At 33.8% G+C, this 19869-nt stretch overlaps 1 protein-coding gene across 3 annotated transcripts in view; it reads left to right on the top strand.

Annotated features, from left to right (window-relative positions):
* LOC119084564 (protein abrupt) overlaps positions 1-19869 on the top strand; it is a 72663-nt gene that overhangs the window by 26562 nt on the left and 26232 nt on the right. The window contains exons 2-4 of one of the 3 annotated variants that reach the window (XM_037194578.1): positions 9925-10817; positions 10889-11233; positions 11317-11542. In XM_037194578.1, coding sequence (XP_037050473.1) covers positions 10287-10817; positions 10889-11233; positions 11317-11542 — 1102 coding nt within the window. In that variant the 5' untranslated portion in view covers positions 9925-10286. The remainder of the gene's footprint in view (positions 1-9924; positions 10818-10888; positions 11234-11316; positions 11543-19869) is intronic. The other 2 variants (XM_037194579.1, XM_037194580.1) reach the window with 2 other exon arrangements.

Here is a 19869-nt window from a genome sequence, read left to right on the forward strand (position 1 = left end):
TACAAATTATCTAAGGACCTACTTGGCAAGAGTATTAGCTCTGTACCTATTGATGGCTTGTTCATAAAGTATGTTAGAAATGACATACTTCCTTAGAAGCATGCATTTCTCGTGAATGACACCACATAAGAGCGTGTATGTTTTTTTATGGTATTATTGTTTCCACAGGAACATTTTCCTCAAAACTCGAAAAGTTTCAAGTGTTACGATTAGATTTATGACTCCTTGATATCAGCGAATTTTAAACAGATAAAGTGATACAGTCTTCGACATTTCAAATGTTTCACTGTCAAATTTTTCTGAGAATTTCATTGTGTCATTGCGAATTCACAATGACATTCTTTGAAAAAAAATGACAGTGAGACATTTGAAATGTCGAAGACTGTACAAATTTGGGATTAAAATTTTAGGTCCGTGAGGGATTAAAACGTATTTTAATCCTTCTGGAATTTTTTTCTTTGTAACATTGAGGCAGTGGGCCCAACAGAAAAATTCCCAGCAAGACAGCCAGTTTTTGTTAACGAGGTAATTAGTCGTTTTTTGGTCGCAAATGCAGTTCTACCAGTTCGAAATGTAATACAAGTAATTCCAGAAGGATTAAATTTTAATTCCTAATGCGATTCAATTGGGTACTTTTAATATCTAAAAGAATTAAATCAAGGTCCACGTTTCTATCTGTTTACAAATCAGTCCGACTAACAGTGTCGCTTTTAGATTTTGGGCGCCATCGGGCAATTGGAAAAATAGGCGCCAATTTAGTCAAGCTAAATTTTTTTAAGGACCTCGGACACCATGTTCTTCTGCTCCACTTCGGGCGCCACGGGCATTTGCCCATTTAGCCCATATGGAAAAGGCAGCACTGCCGACTAATACGAATCCTCGAATTTTAGTAGATATGAAGTGTTGAAAATTTCGGCTCTTCGATAGTTATACATCGGTGAGTGTTTCGAATTACCCAGTTATTATCCATTTCTATAAATCTGACACTCACATTACGATTGAACGGGAAATTAAACTCTTGATGGTACGTAACCAATACTTTCTTACACAATGGATTTTTCTACCTGCGTTCATATCTCAAATTTAACATCCTTCGTCTTTCGTATGCACACATTTTCATTATTTATAAATTTGAAACACATTACCCAATTCTTTCCCATTTTATTTGTAAATTATGTTCGGAATTGAAAAAGTTTTCTCAGAAATCTTAAATTTTTATAGTGAATGTTAATAAATTGCACCTTCTCAAATCAAAAAAAGAGCAAAATAAATAAAAAATAATTTTTTTGTTCTCTAACGAGAAGAACGAAACCAAAATACATAAAAATAAAAATTCATTTATCATTATTGCCGCCATTAGAACAAAAAAAAACTATTCTACCGAACAATCTACCACTCAGTTTTGTACCATTCTACACTTCATCTTACCATTTAGAAAAATATAAAAAAAATCAACCTACATTTGGTTGTCTCTCACTTAAGACTTATACACATAGCGTATACACATAAAAAAATATTTCTAAAAAAAAGGAACGAAAAAAAAATTACAAAAGTTTTGGTGCCCCTTCCCGCATACACATCATCAAAACAACAACACCAAAAAAAACGCAATTCTCATTTCAATTCAATACATAAAACCCCCCGAAAAAAAAGGAATAGGATTCTCTTATAACTTACACTACTCTGACATACAACACAGAAAAACTTTATGATTTTATGACCTTAACTGCTCGTGAACAATGGCAAACAGACGCCGAAATAATTATGTGTTTTTTAAACGTATAGAGCAAAAGGACTGTGAATAACGAAGGGAAAAAAAATTGGTTCTGTGTGTACGATGAATAGCACATTTTTTAAGATCTCTCAGAATGTTGCATTTTATTTTCAGTTTTCTTACCTCAGCACCGAGACGATAACGAAATTTACTGTTGAACTTTATGTTTGTGTTGCATGTTTCGTTTCGATTTATCTAATACATTTTCCATTTTCACTTCTCAGTTGCAAAAGTTTTTTTTTGTTTTTCTAAGGATATCGTATCCACCCACACAGGGATGAAGATGACGTTCATCAATATTAACCTATGGCACAGTATTTTTGCTTTACTCTCAAACTTTCTGTTTAGAATTTCAACACTGAATAATTTGTGATTCATCTTAAGTGACATTAAGATAGATTGTTTAATAGTAACGCCTTACAACCACTGACAAAATCATTATTTTATCTGCCTAGAACGATATCGGTTATTTCGATATATCTCTTCTCGGCAGATAAAATAGCGTATGCAGTATGCACCTCTGTCGATTATTTTGACTATTTGTATTTTGTACTACGCCCTCGGCTCGGTACATAACTTCAAAATCGTCAAAATAAACATTTTAGGACAGAGGTGCATATTTTACTGTTTTTTTGAAGGAATGTACAATCGCTTCTTCAGTGAACTGACTTCGAACGTCTGTCTCACATTGAGGTACATTTAATTTTATTAACCGTTTTCAAACGTTGAGTCTATAACTGTTATCGCAAGATTATCATTCAGTTACTTCACTTGTTCACCAGATTTTTCAGTTTTTGATACAAAATCTTGTACTTCATCAGTTTTAACATTTTTATATAAAAGAGGAAACTAGCTAGATCACATCGTTTATCGTTCTGTCGTTGTTTATAGTGGATAATTATCAATTTCTCTATCCAAGACTATATCTATGTGTGCTTCTAATACTTCATTTTCTACGATTTCGATTCATTCATATAACTAAAATACTTGAAATTTACGTAAAGCAATACGAGAAAATTGTTGACAAGCGACATTGTAAGCCAATCCCGCCACTAATATAGATCTGTTTTGTTGATTGTTAGACCCGTACGAAGTACTGGGGTCTTATAGGTTTACGCATACGTTTGTAACACGTCGAATTGGACTCCCTGAGTAAGGGGAAACCTATTGTGGTTGTCTAGAGATGCCAAATCCGCGAAAAAAAAAATGTCCGTCTGTCTGTCCGTCTGTCTGTCTGCACGATAACTTGAGTAAAACGCATCCGATTTTGAAAATTCTTTTTTTTCCCGTTTGGTAATGTCAAAAGACAGGCTAAGTTCGAAGATGAGTGATTTTGGATCGACCCCTCCCGAGCTGTGGCCCAATAAGTGCTTTACGGTTTTTCGAAGATATCTCCGGACATTTAAACGTTAAACTTGTAAGTGATACGTCAAATAAAAGGTATTTACAAAACCGATCGACAAAAAAAAAGTTTATGGAAATCGGATGACCGACTCGTGAGTTAGACCCTTTGGTGTGGAACAGGCACAGGGCGGCAAGCAGTTTTTGCTTGTAGGTCGGCCACATTTGAACATATTTCGTCTGTTTTAGCTTCTTTAGATAGGTATTGACCGTACCAATCAGGGAAAAAAAAGTTTTTGAAATTATGTTCTCCGGAGCGTGAGCTAGGTCTCTTGGAGTGAGCTCTTATCTGGCTACTCGGAAGTACAGTGAACGTGGTGTATTTTGACAATATCTCGAGTAACTTTTGACCGAATTTCATGAATTTTTTTTTGTTTGAAAGGTATTAACGAATGTAAAGCGTCGGTACTATTTCCGGTCTCCTAACAAAATGGCTGCCGGCGGCCATATTGGATTTTAGTAAAATAGAAATATCTTGGGAAAAATGATACTTAGAGAGTTTCTGTTAACATGGAAATAATGTGTTAAGTGTGAGGGGTTTCAGGCTATATTGAGCTATATACAGGCATATACAACTATATAATAGCATATTCATCTGTGAAATGTTTATTTATAGGAAAATATAGTTAAATATAGCGGTATATAGCTGTTTAAATAGGAATTTATGAAATTTGTCTTCGTACGGGGCTGTCTATATTGCCTCCGGCAATTTAGTTGTATATGATAACAAGGCAAAGAGTGGATAATGTAAGTGATTTTAAAGGGAGAATAGTTTTTCAGCAGAGAAGAAAATGAAGTAAGAGAAATGAAGAGTTTCACATTAAAGGCTTTTGATACGAATAGGTGTTTCGTACGGGTCGGCGTTAGCTATGTTTTTTATAATAAAAATTTAGCCCAGTTTTCAATGGTCGCATCATTTTGTTGTCTATATATTATGTTAAATTATTAGTTGACGCTGGTAATTGTACGAATGAATTTAGTAAGAATTTAGAAAATATCAAAATTTTAATTGCCCACAAATACGCGTATTAATGTATCCTATACATACATGCACGCCTGTCTCTCTATATTTTATAATACACTCTAAATGTGCGTTAAATTAGGGAGTTAATTATTTATATTTCACTAATTATCTGGTCTACATACAGTTGTTATATGTGAGAATATTTATTGAATAAAATAATAATTTTTAATTAAAACGGAAATAGTTAATACTTAACATAATTTATGATGCATTAGATTTTTGTGTGTTGTTCCAATGGAAAATGGCTGGTTATGAAATTGTTATTTTAAACAAAAATGGAAGTAGGTTTGGTTTTTCAGTTATACAAACTATTTATTTTAATTGTGTGTATCGTCGGAAATTTATCGCTGTTAAAAACTACATTTTTATATGGGCGACAATTTTGTTTCGGTTCTGCCGCACGGCCAAACGATTTCCGAATTCATTCAACGAACGAATTCATTGATAGAAACAAGAAACGAAATACGAAAAATGCAAATTGTTATACACACAACATTCGTTGACACTTTCAACCAAGAATCGTCGGATATATATCGCAAATTTGTGGTATTTTAATATGCATTTTATGATGCGAAAGAAAGAAGGGCGAAACAAAAAATTCAACACTCAAAATTTTATGGAAAATACACTTTATCCCCGCGACAATTAGGAAATACTTAAAGCCAAGCCTTAATCTTTTAGCGTAGATATAGCGAACATAAGCCGTATACCGAAATTAATTGACTTTGCTCTGCTGTACGACGGTAAATTATATTCTCTTGTGAATGTAAAATGAAATAATAAAGAAAATAAAACATAGCTAACGCCGACCCGTACGAAACACCTATTCGTATCAAAAGCCTTTACTGTGAAACTCTTCATTTCTTTTACTTCATTCTCTACTGAAAAGCTATTCGCCCTTTAGAATCACTTACTTTATCTTTCTTTGCCTTGTTAGCATATACAAATAAATTGCCGGAGGCAATATAGACAGCCCCGTACGAAGTCAACTTTCATAAATTCCTATTTAAACAGCTATATACCGCTATATTTACCTATATTTCACTGTAAATAAACATTTCACAGATGAATATGCTATTATATAGCTCTATATGCCTGTATATAGCTCAATATAGCTGTATATAGGAATATATAGATGTCCATGTATGGAATGCCTGAAACACCCCACACACATAACAAATTATTTCCATGTTAACAGAAACACTCTAAGTACCATTTTTCCCACTTTATATCACTTTTAATAAAATCCAATATGGCCGCCGGCAGCCATTTTGTTAGGAGACCGGAAATAGTACCGACGCTTTACATTCGTTAATACCTTTCAAACAAAAAAAAAATTCATGAAATTCGGTCAAAATTTACTCGAGATATTGACAAACACAAACAGTGACACGTTCACTGTGCGGCCGAGTAGCCAGATAAGAGCTCACTCCAAGAGACCTAGCTCACGATCCGGAGAACATAATTTCAAAAACTTTTTTTTCCCTGATTGGTACGGTCAATACCTATCTAATAAAGCTAAAACAGACGAAATATGTTGAAATGTGGCCGACCTACAAGCAAAAACTGCTTGCCGCCCTGTGCCTGTTTCACACCAAGGGGTCTAACTCACGAGTCGGTCATCCGATTTCCATAAACTTTTTTTTTGTCGATCGGTATTGTAAATATCTTTCATTCGATTTATCATTTACGAGTATAGCGTTTAAATGTCCGGAGATATCTTTGAAAAACCGTAAAGCACTTATTGGGCCCCAGCTCAGGAGGGGTCGATCCAAAATCACTCATCTTCGAACTTAGCCTGTCTTTTGACATTACCAAACGGGGAAAAAAAAAGAATTTTCAAAATCGGATGCGTTTTACTCAAGTTATCGTGCAGACAGACAGACGGACGGACGGACGGACGGACAGACGGACATTTTTTTTCTTGCTGATTTGACATCTCTGGACAACCACAATAGGTTTCCCCTTACTCAGGGAGTCCAATTCGACGTGTTACAAACGTATGCGTAAACCTATAAGACCCCAGTACTTCGTACGGGTCTAAAAATTGCGCGGTGACAAATATGCGAAATAATTTTACAAAAAAAAAAAAATTAAATTTACTTGATCGTAGTCTCGCGTTTTATAAATAGAAATCAAAGATTAACAGCTACGACGACTGTCTACGTAATCTTTCTCGATATTTTCGTTTCGACTATCCCATAAAAGAGTCACGCACATTCTTACAGAATATATATCGGTTTACAACGTCACGAACGAAAAACGTTTGCCATGGCTTATTAAACAACCCTTTCTTGATCTTTAGACATTCCGTAAAGGAAATGAGATGGAATGGCCATAACCTTAAAAAATAAACGATTCGGCGATATATAGATGATTTACGTAGATAGTTTCCAACATTCGTATACCATCGTGCTGTATATTCATGTACTCATACCCAGTCCGAAGCACACACAGGAAAAAAAAAACGTGCAATCTACAACGCTCTGCTCTAATTTCAACGAATTAAAAGTTGCACATAAATATATAGCATTGTACAAACAGTAATCGTCTAAGTATATACATATATATATGAACGCGATAAGCTACGGTCATCGCAAACACTATTTAAATATGCTAATCCCTTCTTCACCCTTATCTCTTATTCCATCATTCACACAAATGCCGAGCAATCCATTCACTCTGCTATATGTGCATAATCTATGCCAGCTACTGCGCCTGACCCAGTCAAACACAAACACTCTCCCAAATATCGCACAAAAAAATTATATAAAACGGAAAACGTTGTGTTTCAAACAGAAATTTTACCATCTTCAACTCCCAAACATCCATTCGAAACACTGTGTGCTATACATTCTCCATCAGCGCCGCGCGGCAACACAATCATTCTGTCTCATTCGGCGTAACAAGAAGTACAAGAAGTCGGAAGTGTGTTGCCTAGCTGCCGGCGTTTGGCCAATATAATAATTTAGTTTTAGGATTTTTTTGATTTCGTACAATTTATTCGGCCGTCGAAATAATACCAAAAAAAAAAAAAACGTTTTGCTTCGGTGCGATGATAATATAAAATGAAAAAAGCTCTCAACACTATACCACCGGTTTGTTTTATGGTTATATGTGTTGTGTACGTAGTATATATACCACCACCTCTTCTCTTAGTTATAACACATTTTCTTTTCTTTTATTTATGTTTCATTTTCTTGAAAGTGTTTTTCCTGAATTTAAATGTGCATTGATTTGAAATTTCTCGTTCTACTGGGTACTGTTCGTATTTTCCTTTTCCTACACGTTTTTTTCCCGTCGTTATGTGCGCTTCTTCCAACGTCTCCTTCGTCGTCGTCTTCGATGCGAATTTTATTCATATTTTGTCAAGTTTTTTGTAAACAATAAAGATTTCTGTTAATAAATACACGATGACGTAATGTTGTGTTCCCGATGCTCCACTTGTGTGTTGTGCTCAATGAAATTCCACGTTGATGGTACGGGAAAAAAAAGGGGAGAGAATGTAAATGGAAGTGGAAAGTAAAGTGTCTGTGGCAGATTTTTCGCATAATATGTTTTGGGTGTTATGTTATGTGTGTAGAAAATGCTGTTGAGATATACACGTATAACTATGTATATTGTGAGTGCATTGTATTAATACAGACGGGAGCGTCGTCGTCGTCGTCGACGACGTCGTTGCATGCTTTGATGGTATAAACACTGGTGCGGAGACAAAGCGTCGTTAAGTGCAATTGTTATGGTTGTCTGCAGTTGAGAATTAAACTTTTCATTTAAAATATTTTTTTTTCTTCTTTTATTTTCGTTTTTTGAGTTAATAGCACAGCACAGTTTTACTATGTGCATGTCCATTAAACTGCAGTATATTGTGTGAGTGAACGGTAGTGACTACGTTCTACATAAATATTTATCTGTTAATTTAATTTCATGTTCAAGCGAAATACTCGAAAATTGTAACTAAAGAAATGTTAATGCAATTATACGCCTTGTTTTAACAATTAAGAGGGACGATTTTCATTTGTGTGATTGTAATTAGATATAAATGTAAATTAAGGTTTATGTCGCATCGTATTAATCTTGCGATAGTGTTTGTGTCCCTTTTCCACTCTCTCGCACTCTCTATATACAACAAATTATGCGATTGTAATTTCTATCCATCTACACCATAACAAAATGTGCTTTTTGGGTGTGAATTTCCTTACGAAATGGAAACAAAGTTTTCCTTACATAATGATTTTGTTTTGTCTAACACGTTTCACAGACAGCATAGTTGCCAATTTGAGTTTTATTTGTGTTCTCTAATATAATGGTGTGTGGGGTAATACTGATGGTGCAATAGTAGAGTATCCTTACAGTATATATGGTAGAAGTATATATGTCCGAAATGTTGAAATTTAATTTGGAAATTTTTCTGTTTACCGAAAACTTTATGTTTTCACTTTAAGTTGGAATTTGGAATGAACATTTCGTAACAATTTTCCAGATGAAACTTAACGTTTTTTTCTTGGTCTGTATGCTTGTGCTATTATCGTTCCGTAGAAGTGTCTCTCCCCTTGATTTATGGGATGTGTTTGTGTTTCACATAATCAAGTGTATTGTAAATTAAGCAAAACCAACGCAATTGTTTGGGAAATTGTTACAGAAGAATGGATTGAAGTGCACCGACTTACGGAGTTTATTTAAGAGAATAGTTAAATGCAGATAGAGGACGTGCCACATTAGCGAATTATAGGAAAAATATTATTTCATTCATTTAGCTCCGCTTCAAATAGGCTGAGGATGTCAATAGAAGTTTTTTGATAGTTTTGATAGTTTTGAAACAGAAAAATCTTCTTCAGTTCTTTTGGAAGTTCATTTTTCTTATAATTCGCTAGTAGGTTTTGTCACCTTTTTGCATTTAACTATTCCACTAGCTTACGTGTCGACATGTCGACTCTTTCACACTAAAATTTATGACCTTCTAATTTATCGTCGGAATAATTTCTGAAGTACAAGATTACGATTTCATTTATCGATATCGTTGTTGTCGATTTAGTTGTATTGCTATACGTTTTACTAAACGAAGTCGTGTTTTACATGTTTAGAAAAACCAGAGACTATTTTTGGGAAAACATTTGCCCATTTTTTCCTACCCTTTGTAGGTGGGTAACACAGTGTAAACATCAGGTTTACACCGAGCTTGCAAAATATGTGATACATCATTCTCATACATTTTAAGTGGTATTTTGTATGGGTCCATTTTTCACGCATTTTTCGCCTGTGTATTATCATACGTGCTTCAATGGTTTTTACTGTTTCAAAAAAAGATTTTGGTTCAGACAAATCATCAAAAAATTGATATTTTTTCGCCTAAATGTAGGCTACAAATTTGCAAAGGGTCAATTGTGTTTAACTTTAAAAAAAAAAAATTTGGAAAATTTGTGAAAATGTGGGAAAATGTTTGCCGAAAAATAGTCCCTGTCTAAAACTGTAGCGCGTGTTGCATACGTACAAAATACTCTCACAAAACCTTGTTAAAGGTCCATTCATTTAATTACCAAACCGAAAATTAATTACAACTCCCGTTGATGATTAAAAGTTAATCTCAATATCAAATCAACATCATTTTGAACCAAAAAAAAATTGTCGTCGATTTACGCTGAAGCTTTTTTTTGTGTTGAAATTGAAAAAAGTCACTTTCCAACATTTTTATAAATTAATAATTTTTTTCCTTTTTCTCTTTCAGATTCCGTCCGTAAATTTTTCATCAACTGCATAAGCATAATCCAATATGAAAAAGGCTAAAAATGCTGTCATTAATTGAATTATAATTTAATTCAAATCTCTCGCAAGGAAATTACTCTCGAAAAGTGATTTTTCTTTCATGACATAAAAATGTAATTAGAAAATAATTACGAAACAGCAAAAGATTTCCGTTTTAAAATGGCAAATTGGTATAAGATTTTATGAAAAAATTTACTAAAAACAGAACGAGAGGCGAAACAAAAATCGGAAATATCGGAACAAAAAATAAATTGAATTGATGTCCGTTACAAGTGGGATACCCAAATAATTACCGATCTAATACCGAGCATATGCGTTAATGCAATGACTGAATCTACACTAATTCAAACAACTGAAAATAATAACACAACCGGTGTCAAAATGGAACCTCCTCCAGTGTCACCATCACCGTCCGAACAACAATATTCCCTAAAATGGAATGATTTTCAAAGTTCAATACTGTCATCGTTTCGCCATCTGCGAGACGAAGAAGACTTTGTTGACGTAACACTAGCCTGTGATACCAGATCGTTTACTGCCCACAAAGTGGTATTAAGTGCGTGCAGTCCATACTTTAGGAAATTACTGAAAGCGAATCCGTGCGAACATCCAATCGTCATACTGCGCGATGTGAGGGCCGAAGATGTTGAAAGTTTACTGCGGTTTATGTACAACGGTGAAGTTCACATAGGTCACGAACAAATTAGTGATTTTTTGAAAACGGCACAACTACTGCAAGTCCGGGGATTAGCCGATGTTACTGGTCCTCAGTCCCGCACATCAAATTCAACTGTAAATTCAACCCTAACTACCACACCAGCTGTTCAGGAACACAAACCATCTCCGGTAAGCAAAGTAATGTGTCACATTATAGCACATTTTATGAACACCAAAAGGTTATTATTAACTCCATGCCATTCGCACAGACGTCAACGTCCTTACCATGGGATTTGCCCGACGATCGATCGAATCATCTCACGCCACCGCCACAAAAGCGAATTAAAAGCGTTGATCTGTACCGGGCGCAGCATGGCATCAGTCCGTCAGAATTAGAATTAGGCAAAGATACTGACATTCAACCGATACCGGCACATCATCGCCAACGAAATCGTAACTCGGACCGAAGTCGTGACACTAGTCGCGATCTGTCACGGTCACGAGAACGATCAAGAGATTCGACAAGGGAACGCGAACGGGATCGAAGTGGCGATATGCGTGAATCTTTATTGGGCCAAGCGTTAGAGGGAGGACCGACACTAATTGTACCATCTGTACTGATCATTTTTTTACCTAATAAAATTGTGGTTGAATGGCAATTGGCTTGATGGAGAAAATTTCTCTTTTCTATTTAAAGAAACAATCACATCCGGATCTGGCAACGCTACAAGCACAAAGCACCGGCGAAGATTCGAATAGCAGTGACACAGCAGCATCCGATCATGGGGACATGGACCATATGGATGGACTGAATGGTTCGATGGATCATCAAAGGCATTCGTTTCCGGGGGCATTTTTAGGACTACAGGGAATTCCTGGACTCTTACCAGGACCATCCGGAATGCATGGTGCAGATAGTTTTGGTAAGTTTGACGAATTTTTGTTTCTTTTTCTTTTATTGCCTTGTTCTTAACACAATTTTTTTTTTATTTAACATTTTTCATATTAAATGTGACTTTTTGTTGAAAAATTTATTGAAAAGAAGGAAAACATTTTTTAACTGTTGGATGATTCATAAGTATAGGTCGTTGAATGAGTAAAAAAATCCATATTTATGTGGCAGGCAAAAAATTGACTTCCGATATGACAACCTCCCCTCATTTCTAAAAGTGTTAACGCTGGATGCCAATCTGTTTCAAACATTTACACATCAGCTGAACGACTCAAAGCTTTTAATATTTTTTTTTTAATTTAGTCATTTACCAAATCAACTTTTGGGCGGGTCAAGTCCCTTGACTTACTAATTTTCTATATTTTGCGATTGTTTTAAAAATATAATGAAATGGCCTTGCTTGATCATGAACAAATTTTTCAAGTAAACAAAGCAAACTATGCCTTCAGACGGGCGATGCCCATATCCTATTATCTTCTTAAAGGCACTGAAAAGAGAGCGCATTCCTTGCTTACCTCTTTAAGAAAAATGAAACTCGTGTGAATTACAGCGCTCGCTTCGCTCTGGTTCATACTCGTTGAAATATTTTCTATTTTGGAAGCTGTGCCATTTGTTTATTTGCATACAAAAAACCACCAAGGAATTTCAGTCCTCCACGAGGACTCCTCGTCGAATATTTTTTTTTTTAAATCCTTTGTAGTGCTATCAAGGAATGAACAAAGTGTTGACAATCACTTGCATACATTGAAAGTTTTTCAAGGTCATACATTCGTGCATTTTCAATCATAGTGAACATGTCAAAAATTTTGTGGCAAACATTCTATGACAAACGTTTTGTGACAAACAATTTGTGACAAACAATTTGTGACAAACCTTTTGTGACAAATATTTTGTGACAAACATTTTATGACAAACAATTTGTGACAAACCTTTTGTGACAAATATTTTGTGACAAACATTTTATGACAAACAATTTGTGACAACCATTTTGTGGCAAACGTTCTATGACAAACGTTTTGTGACAAACCATTTGTGACAATCACTTTGTGACAAACATTTTATGACAAACAATTTGTGACAGCCATTTTGTGGCAAACATTCTATGACAAATATTTTATGACAAACATTTTGTAACAAACAATTTGTGACAAACATTTTGTAACAAACAATTTGTGACAAACAATTTGTGACAACCATTTTGTGGCAAACATTCTATGACAAACGTTTTGTGACAAACAATTTGTGACAATCACTTTGTGACAAACATTTTATGACAAACAATTTGTGACAGCCATTTTGTGGCAAACATTCTATGACAAATATTTTATGACAAACATTTTGTGACAAACAATTTGTGACAAACATTTTGTGGCAAACATTCTATGACAAACGTTTTGTGACAAACAATTTGTGACAATCACTTTGTGACAAACATTTTATGACAAACAATTTGTGACAGCCATTTTGTGGCAAACATTCTATGACAAACGTTTTGTGACAAACATTTTGTGACAAACATTTTGTGACCAACATTTTGTGACAAACATTTTGTGACAAACATTTTATGACAAACATTTTATGACAAACAATTTGTGACAAACATTTTGTGGCAAACATTCTATGACAAACGTTTGTGACAAACAATTTGTGACAAACAATTTGTGACAATCACTTTGTGACAAACATTTTATGACAAACAATTTGTGACAGCCATTTTGTGGCAAACATTCTATGACAAACGTTTTGTGACAAACATTTTGTGACAAACAATTTGTGACAAAAATTTTCAAGTAATTTTCATCCGTAAGACCCTGACTTCCAGTCAAGGTAATAAAAAGTCATCCATGTCCCCACTTTTAAAAACAGTTAAATGTCCCCGACAAAAAAATGTCTATACCCCAAATACGACGCCGTGGTGCTGTCAATCAATCTTTTGTTGCAATTCCTTTGATTGTAATTGATTTAACATTATTCCTTTATATTGTGGGCATTTTTTTTTCTTCTTCTTCTACTTCTTCTTGTTCTCCGATGGGGAGGATAAATAGGACGTAAAACGATATCTATTATTGTGATTTGATTCGGACATAACACTTAAATATCAGGGTGAAAATCAAGTTGAACAATTTTTTATGGGACTGTGTGTGTATATAAAAGCTGGACCATACACCACACTTTGGCTCTTTGTTGTTTCGCCGTTTAAATGGCGAGACATTTGCATTGCAAAGCACAAAAAAAAAATTCTTTATTTTATTCCTTTTTCGATCACAATTTATCCAAATGAACAATCGTATAACGATATTATTATTATCATTTGTTTTCCATTTTTATTGACTGAGGTCTGCAGAAAAGACGAATAGGAAAGCGGGATCTAAAACCGCTCACACATTACATTACATAATATAGTGAGCCAAAACCAGAAAGGAATTTTTATTTCTGCGCGCTTTACGTATGTTTGATATAAAAATGTAGCCGGAGCGAATTGTCGGATATTTTTATGTGCATTAAACAGTTCATAAAGAAAATAAAAACTTTTTATATTTCAATTCTATTAAGACGTTAAACTAGTCAACAATGGGATAGATGACAAATATTTATTTGTTTATTTTGAGATGGAAAACATTTCACCGAACGAAGCAGAAAAAAAAGAAGAAAATTTTTCATTTGTTTTCGTTAAAATAAATATATCTCTATAATATCTGGGTGTCTTGTCGTCCTGGACCGGACAATATTCAACCAATGACAATTCATCAACAATTAATTTATATGTCCTGATAAAGTTTCGCAGTAAATCCAACATCTATAAAATGATATTACGATGGACATTACTTATACGATGTGCTAATATAGAGAAAAGATATATATTCCAAAGTCATCCCCCGTTTCTAATATAATATCAAGGAGAACTTTGTCCTGAATATTATATTCCCATGCTATGCTTACATATATGTGTATGTGTTCCATTTCTATAGAGATGAGCTATACGAGATACGGGCACACAAATTGTACGGACGAAAAATCATCATCCCCAGAAAACAACAAACAGAGAGTTATATAAATGTGAAACTAGAAACTGAAACTCAAAAGCAATAAATCAATACGATGGTCTTCTTGGCGAGCAGGGGTGAATAATACACAAGATATATTGTTCTATAGATGAATTTACTCTGGGTACAGTACATACGTATATATATACGACCAGCATATCTCTTTGAGATGGACAGAGGGCGAAAACTTACCGATATGCTTCATATTCGACGATGTTCTTGTTGTATTACTCTGCGCTTGCTATAGGTACAGAGCGTTTTGCTGTGTGCGAATAATTTTCCGAAGTTTCCGTGTAGGTTCTCCTACCCTTCATTTCATCTCAACTTACAGTCCGAATACAACAGCAACAAAAAAAAAACAAGAATAACCACCACCCACCCACTCATTCCCCTTTTTATCATTATACCATCGGTCGCCACACGTCCGAAACTAAAAGTTTATGCCTGATGGCGTTATACAGTTGAATAAAATGGAAGAATGAGACAAGGCATTGTAAATGTAACGTATGTGTATGGATATAATACGTATACGTATGTATGTGTGCTGCTGCTGCTGCTGCGAAAAGAAAGACAATGAGGAAAATCGGACATGTACACAGTGTTTGCCGTACAAACTATACGAAGTGAAATACACTTTTCGGTAATATATTACCGAAAATATCAGCCCCGTACGTACGATTTTATATTTTGCTGGCGAAATGTTTCCTCGGTACGATTGGGAAAATGGCAAAAGTGGAAATTCGGAATCACAAGTGTTGGATGTAACCATTGCGTAGTTCCTTATTCGGTTCGGTGTATTACGGTATACATATCTATGAATGTCTTATTGTTGGTTGGAATATGTAATAATGTTCCATATTCACCATCGGATGGATGGGATATGTGTATGAAGAGATAAGTTATAGGTAGAAAATCAGCTCCATTTGTGGAGTGAGTTACTTGAATGGGGGCTGGGGTGGAATAGAGGTTCAGTGTGTCTCCCTTCCATATATGTATAAAACGCTAGTAGAAAACTATTGATAACATCTTTGCCATAAGCTTTAAGGGAAATGTGTGTGCTGTTTCCATACGTACACAATACATAAAGTTTTTGGGAAAATTGTATTATTAATTAGATTCACTGTTGTATAATATTAATACGTACAGTAAGTGTTGTGTACGCAGGGTGACGTTCAAGTACCCTTTTACCAATCCTTCCACATCCAGCCTATAATAAGACACATTAAACGGCTCTTGATATGTTTTAATAAATTTATGTTTTCAAAATATTGTGAAACGCAAAACATCTGGAAGCGGAAGGGTTGTAGCTGGTTTATGTTGACTTGGTTTCGGGTTTTAGTTTTTGAACTATACGTATACGTAATAATGTGTACTACTGGTTACATCGGACTAATGGGGTTTTATATTTAAGATAAAATCGCACAAGGGGAGAGCAAAACCTGAAAACTGTTGTTTATCTATGTCATGGTATTGATTTTAAAATTGCACGTGACGTTACGTGAATGGAACATACAGTTGAATTGGTTTTCCAGTCTTTAATTTCACTGTGTAAACGAGTGAGTATATGTTTGTTAGTTCTGGCTAATCTGGACTGATGTGCTGGCTATACATTCCACTCGTCAAACGTGGTGATATTTACGTAATTTTATATGCATCCATACGTATATGCAAATGGTCGGTGTTGTTGTTGTTGTTGTCGTCCAATTGGTGCAATTTTACCGTTTTCTATTCCATTAGAGTAGTAATTCGATTATGGAAACTGAAATAGAAATTGGTATCCGATCAAAGTCGATGGGTAAATGTGCACTGCTGTATTGTATCTTTGTTACCAACCACAGTAGGTAGGACAACAAAACCAGATTGATAACCGAAAATTTTCCGATCAAATCAAATATTCTTCTCCGGAAATCAATTCATTGTCAACCTTTCGATCTATTGATAGTATCAATATGGATTATTCAGCGAATAGAAACCGCAGTTGATGATTTTTTCATTTCCACCCTGTGTGCCGAATTATTTTGGATACCATCCATTCGCTCCAGCTCCACCAATCCTTTACCACTTACCCTCACCGCGAGAAAATTCGTCATAAATACAATATTACTACACATTTTACTTTGGAAAACTGGAAAATCTTGTTTCGAAACGATAAAAGTTTCATTATGTTGTTGCCACGATTAAACTAGGCTTTCAAAATAAAATGAATTAATTATTCATTGCGTTTTACTGGAATAATTAGAGTTTATCTGAAAAAGGGTTCGAAAGATTTACATAAGGATTAGATCAAAACAATTAAATATAATTATAGTTAATACAATACTTCTTCTGCCTCCTGGTTTTCCCGAACACACATAACACAGCGACACACAGAGATAGAGATATGTATATACACATAGGCCCTCTAACCACTCCATAATTCCGCGCATTTGAACATTACATTCGAGCATTTCACATTTGTATTTTAATACGAAATTTTGCGAATATATTTTGCTATTTAGTTTTATCTCCTCTGTGCGTTTTATAGATTTCGAATTGTCTTCAATTCGCCCAAGGACATGAGTAAAATAATTGTGAACGGCAGAGTGTTGGAAATTTCACTTCCACCGACCGTTCGTCATTTTGAATTGGTTCGCTTATCTTACTGTGTTATATATACCATTGAACATTACTCGATGCTAATTAATGATAAAGAAATGAGGAAGAAAAAAATATTATTTCCATCATAATAGCACAGGAGGGAAATCAATATTTGCGAATCGTTTGTTTGGTTCGGAATTTTTTACGTTCCGCGAATTGATGTAACTGAAGCATTGAAGTGATTCTGTTCGGTATTTTTGGGTTTTTGTTTTTTTTTTTGCCAATTGTCGGAAGCAAATATTTCCGGACCCGTACTCACTTTGATTGTTGACGGTATGATTTCCAATAAATGAATGGGAAGCATAAAGTGCTAAAGGCAATTATTACAATGGTTTACGGTACACCGATGACCATTTTAATGGAAAATGGAAATAGACTAATTGAAAGCAATTCAGTAATAGGTGATGGCAATAATCTTGTTCATTAGAAATGGACTAGCTTTTGGAATGTGAAAATATTTTCATGAATTTCCACGATTTTCGCTAAACTTTCTCGATTTTCTCAATTTTTTACGAAAATTTTTGTCTTCGAAAATTTAACGAAAATTAACGAAAATTGATCGAAAATCGAGAAAACCTAACGAAAATCAAGAAAATTTAACGAGAATCTAGTAAACTTAACGAAAATCAGCACAATTTTACGAAAATAGTAAAAACAACGAAAATCTAGAAAACTTACCGAAATTCGTAAAAATTTAACGAAAATCGAAAAAACTTAACGAAAATCAAGAAAATTTAACGAAAATCAAGAAAATTTAACGAAGGTCTAGTAAACTTAACGAAAATCAGCACAATTTTACGAAAATAGTAAAAACAACGAAAATCTAGAAAACTTACCGAAATTCGTAAAAATTTAACGAAAATCGAAAAAATTTAACGAAAATCAAGAAAATTTAACGAGAATCTAGTAAACTTAACGAAAATCAGCACAATTTTACGAAAATAGTAAAAACAACGAAAATCTAGAAAACTTACCGAAATTCGTAAAAATTTAACGAAAATCGAAAAGACTTAACGAAAATCAAGAAAATTTAACGAAAATCAAGAAAATTTAACGAAAGTCTAGTAAACTTAACGAAAATCAGCACAATTTTACGAAAATAGTAAAAACAACGAAAATCTAGAAAACTTACCGAAATTCGTAAAAATTTAACGAAAATCGAGAAAACCTAACGAAAATCAAGAAAATTTAACGAGAATCTAGTAAACTTAACGAAAATCAGCACAATTTTACGAAAATAGTAAAAACAACGAAAATCTAGAAAACTTACCGAAATTCGTAAAAATTTAACGAAAATCGAAAAGACTTAACGAAAATCAAGAAAATTTAACGAAAATCAAGAAAATTTAACGAAGGTCTAGTAAACTTAACGAAAATCAGCACAATTTTACGAAAATAGTAAAAACAACGAAAATCTAGAAAACTTACCGAAATTCGTAAAAATTTAACGAAAATCGAAAAAATTTAACGAAAATCAAGAAAATTTAACGAGAATCTAGTAAACTTAACGAAAATCAGCACAATTTTACGAAAATAGTAAAAACAACGAAAATCTAGAAAACTTACCGAAATTCGTAAAAATTTAACGAAAATCGAAAAGACTTAACGAAAATCAAGAAAATTTAACGAAAATCAAGAAAATTTAACGAAAGTCTAGTAAACTTAACGAAAATCAGCACAATTTTACGAAAATAGTAAAAACAACGAAAATCTAGAAAACTTACCGAAATTCGTAAAAATTTAACGAAAATCGAGAAAACCTAACGAAAATCAAGAAAATTTAACGAGAATCTAGTAAACTTAACGAAAATCAGCACAATTTTACGAAAATAGTAAAAACAACGAAAATCTAGAAAACTTACCGAAATTCGTAAAAATTTAACGAAAATCGAAAAGACTTAACGAAAATCAAGAAAATTTAACGAAAATCAAGAAAATTTAACGAAGGTCTAGTAAACTTAACGAAAATCAGCACAATTTTACGAAAATAGTAAAAACAACGAAAATCTAGAAAACTTACCGAAATTCGTAAAAATTTAACGAAAATCGAAAAAATTTAACGAAAATCAAGAAAATTTAACGAGAATCTAGTAAACTTAACGAAAATCAGCACAATTTTACGAAAATAGTAAAAACAACGAAAATCTAGAAAACTTACCGAAATTCGTAAAAATTTAACGAAAATCGAAAAGACTTAACGAAAATCAAGAAAATTTAACGAAAATCAAGAAAATTTAACGAAAGTCTAGTAAACTTAACGAAAATCAGCACAATTTTACGAAAATAGTAAAAACAACGAAAATCTAGAAAACTTACCGAAATTCGTAAAAATTTAACGAAAATCGAGAAAACCTAACGAAAATCAAGAAAATTTAACGAGAATCTAGTAAACTTAACGAAAATCAGCACAATTTTACGAAAATAGTAAAAACAACGAAAATCTAGAAAACTTACCGAAATTCGTAAAAATTTAACGAAAATCGAAAAAACTTAACGAAAATCAAGAAAATTTAACGAAAATCAAGAAAATTTAACGAAAATCTAGTAAACTTAACGAAAATCAGCAAACTTTTACGAAAATTTTACGAAAATAGTAAATCTTAACGAAAATCTAGAA

The sequence above is a fragment of the Bradysia coprophila genome, unplaced genomic scaffold (assembly GCF_014529535.1).
Source record: "Bradysia coprophila strain Holo2 unplaced genomic scaffold, BU_Bcop_v1 contig_87, whole genome shotgun sequence".
Lineage (NCBI taxonomy): Eukaryota > Metazoa > Arthropoda > Insecta > Diptera > Sciaridae > Bradysia > Bradysia coprophila.